This window comes from Montipora capricornis, chromosome 9 (genome assembly GCF_036669925.1).
Source record: "Montipora capricornis isolate CH-2021 chromosome 9, ASM3666992v2, whole genome shotgun sequence".
In the NCBI taxonomy this organism is placed as follows: Eukaryota; Metazoa; Cnidaria; class Anthozoa; order Scleractinia; family Acroporidae; genus Montipora; species Montipora capricornis.
In genome coordinates, this window is record NC_090891.1 from 36788968 (window position 1) to 36798967 (window position 10000).

The 10000-nt window shown below is 38.6% G+C and overlaps 1 protein-coding gene across 4 annotated transcripts in view; it reads left to right on the top strand.

The window, feature by feature from the left end:
- Nucleotides 1–6988, top strand: part of LOC138016027 (QRFP-like peptide receptor) — a 14575-nt gene extending 7587 nt beyond the window's left edge. For 3 of the 4 annotated variants that reach the window (XM_068863192.1, XM_068863191.1, XM_068863193.1), the window contains 2 exons: nt 492–641; nt 3195–6988. In XM_068863192.1, coding sequence (XP_068719293.1) covers nt 3301–4617 — 1317 coding nt within the window. In that variant the 5' untranslated portion in view covers nt 492–641; nt 3195–3300 and the 3' untranslated portion in view covers nt 4618–6988. Of the gene's footprint in view, nt 139–491; nt 642–3194 lie in introns of all 4 variants that reach the window. The other variant, XM_068863194.1, reaches the window with a different exon arrangement.
- The last annotated feature ends 3012 nt before the right edge of the window (nt 6989–10000 follow it).

Here is a 10000-nt window from a genome sequence, read left to right on the forward strand (position 1 = left end):
TGGAAGAAATCTACAGATATCACCACGTCAAATTGCGATTTCATAACGATGGACGTAAAGCTGTCGAGTGAGCAGAAACAAATGCAATTAAGCGGAATGTATACATGATACGTGAAAAAACAACTTTGAAGAGTCTCAGTGAGTGACTTAATGTGAAATTTATAATTGCTTCATAAAATAAACTGTGAAAAGATATGATATCGCTTTTAAAAAAACTAACTCGTCAAATAGTTCAGTCACGGTTGCAGTGATGCAAATGCACCAGCCTTTGATGCATAAAACAAATAAAATAATTAAAGATCGTGACATTACCTTTATTATAATGACAGAACTATGGCGGCTTAAGAATAGTAAACCCTTCATCCCGAAGGGTATGTTACAACGTCACAAAATCCTGTGCGCTATTTCCCCCATTGGAGGGGATGATTTACAGCTATTATCAAAACAGACGGCCGCCTAAAAAGGTGTTTGCTTTTTTTTTCCCTCACCAGAAGAGGAAACGAATCGGAAGATCTAACTGTTCAGAGGGTTTACAGAGATAGTACTGATCTGCAAAAGCAAAAAAGAATTGGACAAGTATCAGTTGAAAGACTCCCCGTTGCTTGTTGAACAACAAGATTATTCTGTTGGCCAAACAAAAGGTAAGTTGAAAGACAACTCATGTATCAATGCTTATAGTTGTAATTATAAATGTTTTGTTCACCTTTGATTTATGCATTTTTGAGAAGCTTGTTGGTGCGAGAAAGGATAACGTCCGATTTACTGAAGCCGGCCCTGTGCCGAAAATCTAGCCGTGTATTGCGCTGACATTATCAAGTATCTCGTTTGGTGGAAGGTGCAAGACCCACCTCAAGCCTTCAGTGGTTCTAGATCCCGTCACACAGAATTTCAAACAGTGTTTAACAGCTCGATCAGAAACAGTATTCTATGATCGTAAACGGGAAGTTCTATATGAGCGACAACTGTATGACATCAAACGTCTAAAATTGCTTTCAAGTATGTTCTAAATTACTGAACAACAAGTTCGCCCTTTGGAATTTGTTATTAATTGAGCTAATTACACTTATAAGCTCTTTTTCAACCAGCCTACAAGATGAAGCACATCGAGTTTTACCTAGTTTCATTAAACTTTTATATCAAACAGATGAAAGGTCTGCAGTAACATTTGCTTTCTAAATTTTCAGGATGGTCTCCTTTTACTCCACGTGAATAACGATCATTATTGACGAAGAGTCAAATTGCGTTGCTACCCTTCATTCTAATTTGGTTTCATCCGTGAAATGGCATGCAAAACATTACGCGCTGCTAAAGTATCAATTCACACTGTATGTTACACTTATCAGTTGCAAGGGGACGATCATTTTGCGCAACAAATCGTACACTATGTAACATGTTCACGGTGTACGACGATTTTTTTTCCTTGTCAGTTGCGAGGATCATCGTCCTTGGAAAGTTGTCTTAGGTAGCGCCGCATTTAAAGCCGTCTGATCCAAGATGTTTTACAGTTTAATAGCCGGTTAAATATAAAACTAACTGTTCTTGACCTCGGTAATTACTTCAAAAATGACAGGCGCTTCCTAATGTAAATTTTTGAGAATTCTACAGACTGCTTTTAAACGGATTTTTGAGACAACTAAAATATGCTCTCCAACTACAGCCTCAATGGTTGAACGACCGTGGATACCTATAAACGAAGTGAATACCGCTGAGAAGTAAAAGCTCTCTTGAGACGACTATATGACACAGCTTAGTTTCACGTGGGTCCAAAAGGCTGCTATTCTTCTAACAAAAATTCAACATACCGCTTTCCGGTGAAACGGCGCCCAGGTAATCGGCTTTGAGAGGGAAGGGAAAGCCGCTTCCAACGGCAGGTATTGACGTCATAAAATTGCAACAGGGGAACGCTGTTCTTGGGAGGCGAACATTCTAAAAATAATAAATAACCTCTTACTAACCGAGCGCGTGGGCCGTACTGGTGAATACCGTCCGGCCCGGCGAGGTCGTGGCAGTAAGAACCAAGCGGAGAGAGTATACGGTCTCCAGTACGGGCCCGAGTAAGTAAGGTTAGTAAGTTGTTTATTATATGGTATCGTTTCTTTGAGCGATTGGACACTTCTCCTGTGAAAGTTGGTAATCTTCGTTTTCCTTCAACGAACTTTGAACGGTAACCTTTTACATGCAAAACTAAATCCTGCTTCAGTGCTATGATTGTACTGTTAAGAAGAAAAAATTAAATTCCGCTTTTAAATAACTTTTTGTGTTTCGCTCAACTTGAATTTCCGGGAAGACAGAAAAAGTACGAACTGACCGTTTCCATGGTAGTGGTCCGTACTGTAAGATCCTTACCGAAAACCAGCCAATTAGAGTGCTCAATTTAGCTTGAGAATTGCTCGCCATATAATAAGTGCGGATAACTCGGAAGAGTATCCACTCTCATCTCGGCCCTAGTGGTATTCGAGATTTACTTAAGGACGGTGCCTACTGTTGTTATTGCGCATACGTTCTGCACATCTCCAGATACTCGGATTTCCTATCGGTGATGCTTACTAATACAGGGATATTTTTGCGCGGTTTCAAACTATCCGGAATAAGCAGATCTTAGTAAGTAGTCTTGGTATCCAAAAAGAAAATTGAGGGTAACCATGCATTTTTGAGAGATAATTAAGCTTCAATTTGAGAAAGAACGCCATACATTGCTTTGTATTTTAAAGATTTTTACAAATATTATTCATTTGAAAAATGCGTGGATACCCCCAATTTTCTTTTTGGATTTCAATAACACTTGTTAAGATCTACAGTTCCTGCACAATCATAAACCGGGGCAAAAATATCTTTAATTAGTAGGCACCGTCCTTAATTAAATATTTTAGAACAAATATAAAAAAAAATGTCTCTAGAGACGTCTGCACTTCAAGGCAGTATGCGCTTGAGATTAGTCATGTACTTTTTCGATTTCACAAGAGCAAGTGACTAGGTACAAAAAGGTTGGAAGAATGTGGAAAAAAAGGACCAGTGTTTTCTTGATCTGGTTTTCTTGCAAGCACTAGCAAAGTTTGAGGTGATTGAGATCCATACCCATCAAAGAGTGACTCTTTTCAGTCGCATAGAGACTTGTAGAATGTTTTTTTTTTTCTTACGAACCTCGTTCTACTGATACAGCAACATTCTGAAATGCTTATCTAATTCTTTAACAGGTTGGTATATCCTCTTTGAATTACAGACGATCTGTCCCTCGTCTTTTTGAGTAAACCGACAAAATTGACAACTGACCATTAAACACCGTTTCTCGTTTCTCTGGCTATGGACCCTCACCATTTGAACACAACTCTTTCCGAAGGAAATACGAGTCAAACATCCGACGCAACATTTGGGGTCGGTTCTCACTACATTTATGTTGAAGAGCCGCAAGTTTCAAGGATAATTCGTTATGTCATATACGCTGTACTGTTTGTATTCGCAATGGTAGGCAACGCTACCGTTTGTATTATACCTTTTCGTCACAAACGCATGCGCAATTGCACCTATTTTCTTGTCACGAATCTGGCAGTATCCGACATTGGCACAATGCTATGCTTGCCCTACGTCATCTTGGAATGGAGATATAACGAATGGATATTGGGTGAGGCAATGTGCAAGTTAGTTTATCCAAGCTTGACGATGTTCTATCTTGTTACTACAAATACACTGCTTGCCATCGCTGTTCATCGCTTTTTGATGTTGGTCTTCCCATTTCGCTCCAAACCTAGTAAAAGCAAAGCTGGTCTTGTTATACTACTTACTTGGCTGGTTGCGTTCTTCTGCGTGTTGCCTTCTTTTGGCGCCAGAACGTTGGATTTCCAGGGAAGAAAACAAAGCGGCGAAATAGCATACCGTTGCATAGAAATATTCCCTGGAAAGACAGAAGAAGAGCAAGCTTATTACAAAAACATTTACGACATATTCCAATATATCATTAACATTTGTCTTCCTATTGTCATCATCGTTCTCTTGTACCTCGCAATTGCCTACAAGCTTCGTCAAATGTCGACGGCCTTTGGTTCATTTACTAGTACTACGACTGAAAGAAGGGAGAGTGCAGGAACGATGTCATCGCCTCAAAGCACAGCTTCCGGATCAAGGTTTAGCAGAAAAACCAGCCTTGATCACTATTATATACGGGAACGTAACCAACTTGAGAACAGATTCTTGCGCATGCTTGCGGTCGTCGTGGCTATTTTCGTAATCTGTTACGTCCCTTACACAACCTTCTTCCTCGTAGTTCTTCCACTTTATCCTTCGGCGTATGACTGGAGGTACTTGCTTATATTTTACCATTACATCTATCTGCTTATGTGGTTTCCAAACGCTTTGAATCCAATATGTTATGGTGCTTTGGATGAACATTACAAAAAAGCGTTTAAGGCGTTGTGTTGTGCCAGGAAAAAATCGCACAGCTCCGCCGGTAGACATGCTGAGAACTTGATTCCAAAAAACTATCGTTGGTTCCGAACGAATACAACAAACACAATGCCACCCATAATGGAACACTCTAACTCACAAGCGGCAGGTAACCTCTCAGGTAGCGACAGCAGAAAGGGAACTGGCAAAAAACGATGGAAGGTTTTCAGCTCTAAATAGCACAAACAAGCACGTGGAATGCAATTTCTTATTTCTAAAGGCTTTAGACATTGATTTTCACTGTGCATTATTTTTGACCTGTTATTTCTGACACTCAAGTTTTGAAGAAAGCCCGGTATTAGATGTTACAGACTGATTTTATTATTGTACTCAAAATATGACGAGTGAGTCACTTGTGAAGTGACGATAAGCTGCGGAGAGCAGTTATACAATAACCCTCCTTTATCGTAGCCTGCTCCACGCTCTCAGTTACTTGACAAAAGCAGAAAAGGTTAGAGGGACAAAAAACCGAGCGAAAACTTGGGTGAGAGAGGCGAGGTATCGTCATCTCTTACCCCAGTCTTCGTTCGGTTTTTTTTCTCATGCTCTCCTTCCATCATTCGACCCGAGCGATAAATAAAGAACGTGGGATAGACTGCCATCTCTTAAGCTAAGGTACGTAAAGGGTGACGTCGTGATGCTTACCAAACTCATTGAGCGTGCATGTCTTCTCTTGCAATCCTAGATACAAGTGTCCCTACATTAAAGGGGGTGAGAACAAAATTCAGTGGGAGTTTTCGACAAAATATCGTTCAGGTAGTCAGAGATGAATAGATATCCTCTTTACTACGAGCGAACAATCGATACACCCCGTTCGAGTGGTCATTCATTTCTGCGTTTCTTACGTAAACGAAAACACTGTACGTTGGTTATCTATGAGGCACAATACTTTGAGAGAAAGCTGGTCTAGATGCGACAAGTACGAGAAAGCGATAACTCCTTGGAGAGAAATGGAAGTCCTGGGGTTCCGCTCTTGACTTTTTGACATGCAATATTACAAAAAAAGTAAAATCATTTGCTTTTGAAGATCGAGAGTTCCCTTTTAGTATAGTTATGGGTTAAGTCATTATCGATTACTGATAAATCAATCTAAACCAGTTTTAAGTCTCATGAGTGAAATATTAGCTTGAAAATTACCTGAAAGGGGAGAGGTGATCTTTATCTGGATTCAAGCCCATGATACTTTACTTTAATGTTCCTTCTTCCTCAATAAAATGCTTGGTCTACCCCCAATTGGAAAAAGTCACGAAAATGCTATCCTAATGCTCATTATACACAAGCTGAAACGGCGGTTTTTGAAATTTGAAGTTTTTGATTGTAACTGTTACACAAATATAAAGGCTCAGCTTCACAAAAACGTATATGTACAACACAAAAGTAGTATAATCAGTTAACAATATATGGTATTTGATATTTAGTGTCGGAAAGTTAGTCTTTGTTGTTTTATTGCATGCAACATAAGTGATGTTTCGATGTAATGTTCTTAAAATTGTTTCTGTCGATTTTTTTGGGAAAATGCTACTAAAGTGCCCGAATAGTGCTTAAATAACTCATTGCTTTTGCCTCGCTAAAATGCTCGAAACAATGTCGGCACAGCGTACAAAAGCCTAACCTATGACCTCTGCGAATTTTCAGACCCCAGGGTGGATAGCGCTATACACTGGATAAATCACTATCCACTGGATAAGTGAATTGATTTTGCTAGTGTTTATCCGCTGGAGAGCGTTATCCACCTTTTGAACAACCGAGGCCAGGTATCTCTATTGCAGATAGGGGACAATTCAGATATTAAGTGCTAGATTTAACTCTCCCTTTCATCTCACCCGCACTTCGACTATATCCATTTATTTCACATTTATGGCAATTTCGTGTTATACATAAAATAGCAATCCGGCTTTCTCAATCAGTTGTACGTTGGTATTTCTAATCAAAAGAGTTGTTCTTAAAAGCTAGTGAATTAGACTTGCGCGTTAACGTAAAAGTTTTCTGTTACTAACAGATACCGTAAAGTGAAGACCTCCAAAGTATATATGCTTTTACCAATTATTGAAAATGCACCTACAGCTTGCATTTAGACTATAACAGTGGAGTAGAGAGCACTTTATTGACAAATAATTTTGATTAAAATACTTTGTTGGGAGGCCTTTTATTCAAGTTTAATTGGCCGAAACTCGAAAATGTAATTTCTTATTACGAACGACCCACTCTTTTCATCTCGCACTCTACTCACGAAGCTTATTAAAATAAGATGTAAAAGCATTATTGTTATTAAAATAAAGGGATATTTATTTAGACGGTCAAAAAGCGTTTCTAAGCTATCGCTGTATCATCAAAGTATTTTACTATAACTTGCAAATGATTATATCTTTAGAGCACAAATAATAAGTTTTATTTTTTTTTCCCTCTTGCATTGCTTGAAAATAGCCCCCGCGTGGTATGGGAAACTATGTGCTCCACGATTTTGTTTAATAGCAAATTCGCAGTCCCTATTCCGAGTTCTCTGGAAAACCAGAATCAATGAACATTGTATCAAGAACTAATCAATGTAAACAAATAATTGAAATAAATTAAATAGAACCCTTACTTTGGCAGTATACCGCTTCAGGAGTGCTCAGTGGAGCCGATCAGTTCAAAAAAGCCGTTCCTAAGACATCGTGATCCTGGCTGGGAAGTATGGCATCTTAGATAAAAAATTGGCTGGGAATTAGTTAAGAATAATAGCTTGCTGGCAATTTTTTCTAACCAAATTACTTTTGGCTGAGACTCGACACACAACGCCCGCTTGCTGGCTCACACACTCTTTTTTTATCGCTTTGCTGGCAAAAACTGCAAGCAGTTAACGCCCAGTACAACGCCGATCATATGACGTGCGGATGATAGCAAAGGAGTTAAGGTAATGGCGTGCAGCTAATTTAAAAAATAGATTTTAGCTTTCTGTTCAGTTTCATAGTGAAAACTGGGCTGTACAATCGAACTGCGTCCTGCCAACCAAACGCTTATCGATTGAGTATCTCCTCAGTGCACTTACGTTTAACAATTGGAAGGTAATGCAAACAACATCACTACTTTCATTGTTTTCCAACTTTGGCTAATCGAACAATGCTTGAAGTCTTTTTCAGACGAAAAGACTGACCCTTATGCTATTGCAAGGATTGGTCGACAAACGGTATATTTTTTTTAAGGTTCTTGATCAGTCCCTTGGATCTTACAGCATATAACCGAGCCACCTGGACAAAATTAAGGTGACCAGTCGGACTACAGGAAAGTCAGAGTACATTCCAAGAATGATCCTAATCAAAATAAACAATATAGACCAAAATAAACCAGTTACAACCTGAAAGGTCCCTTAGAGTGAACGACGGAGGCAAAAAACGGAAACGTTAATTATATTTTTGACGTGAGGTCGCGATAGTCTTTGCAAAGTGCGTCAATGGTAGCGAAGAACGTGCTTTTAGATGACAAAATAAGAGCTAGTGTCAATCTCCTGGGTGTTACATGTAAAGTTTCGACTCGACCAAGCGTTTGCTTTTATCATTTAAATTTCGTGCTTTGAGTAACTATTTTTTTGTGAGCTGCTGTTTGGCCCACAACCAACTTTCCTATGTTATTGGTCAAATCTGTCTAAGTGGCCCCGGTTACAGTATAGTCGTATCGTAACACCGATTGGTAGGTCATTATCGTTTTATATCATTATTTCTCGAACTTTTAAACCAGTTTCTCACTGAAAAATTGACACTTGGGTTTACTGGGAAGAGAGAAAATAACAGTGGATAACGGTGGACTATTAACTTAATATTCCAATATGAGTTTAAATTTAATTATGAGAAAATAGTAAAATGCTAGCATTTGTTTATATCATGTGAAAAACATTTTTTGAATAGGAATCTGTTTCTAGCTTTGACTATGAAAACTTGAAAACTTCTACAAGATCCCATGACATAGTAACTTGTAAGAACTCGAAAAAATTCCAGAATAGTCGAAAAGTAAGTAAATAATTTGTACATAAGGATACAGATGAAAGGGATGTATATTTCGGCTGTTATTTTTTATCATGATGAAGTCTCAATTTCGGTGACAGTCATGATAGGGATCATGTGATTTTAAAATTAAGGATAAACATACCGATAATCTGGCTTTTTAAAAAAAAGTTGTTCATTTGTTAATACTTTTAGTAACGTAAATTTTGTCAATGAACATGATAGTGTCAGTCGTGATAGATAATAGTTATATATAAATTTAAATATTTTTTGCGTTCATGTGGACTCAATTCAAGTATGTAAACACGAAAAGAGAGCTAGTAGACCATCCAGCTATCTTTGTCTCCCTCACGCATATATGGACATGGACGCATATGATAAATCATAGGTTAGATTAAATAGTATTCAAATTGTATGCCACATACGAGGCAAGTTGTTCTGAAGATCAAGGGGAGGAAATGGACGCTCTCTTCCCATGCGATAGTGCATCAAAGTTGACAGGTTTTAGGCGTAATGTGGATGATACTGGAGAGTAACAAGGGTTGGCGAAGAGACCATAAATTACACAACGTAAGGTGAGCGATAAAATCTTTAATTCATTTCCTTAATTTTTAAACAGATAGTCAGCGTAGCTGGGATTGGGATCGCTTATTTGAAGGGGGGTGCTTTTTACAAATTTTGAGCCTTAGGAGGGGCGCTAATTGAAAGCGGGGTGCTTATTTGAAGCTGGGCGCTAATTCGAGCATTTACGGTAAATCTTTTTCACATAATTTTTCTAGGGGCACTTTTATACAAATAAGCAAATTAACGCAAACGAGAAAACTTAAGGTAGGATGGGACCTACAGAAAGGAGACTGTTGTGTAATTTATGGTGACTTATAAAAAAATATTTGCGGAGTAGGAGATAAATTATATTTGCATTTTGACGGTCTAAGTTAGCCTTTTTTTTAGATGACGGCCCTTAATGGCTTTACAGTGATATTAAAAGGAAGTAACGCTGAAATAGCTAATTAAATCTTGTTAAATTTAAGCAAAAATCACTTTTCTTCTTTTTCTACTTGCTGCCTGGCTAAGTATGTTCATCCTACATTGGTGGTAGAAAGCAATGGCAAATAAAAAATTCCTGGCTGGGATTATGGTCCTCAATGAATTTGCTTGCTGGCAAAAGGGATCCTTTGGACTTTGTCTTACTGGCTCTAAGGAGCGGCTATTTTTTTCCCACGAAAGTTAATTATTAACCATAAACCGCTTTAAAGGTGCCAGTTTGTTGTTCGGAAACGAAATTAACCTTATTTCAAAAATTGGTCGTTGAGCACTCCTGCCGCTTTGATTTCACCATGAATCGTTCGTCAGCCAAAAAACCGTGAGGGATCAAAGAAACAGCATACCCTTCAAAGAATCTCTCTGCCCCATGGTCGTTTCCGGGCTCATGGCATGCATATGGTCCACGCAAAACTGTTTTACAAAACTCTCGGTGCCAATGTTTTCGCCAGTTTGGTCTATACTACTGGGAGGCCGTGGTGTCTGCTGATATGTGTGAATTCGTCATGAACACCTGGTAATGGTGACATGAAATGAAACTGCAA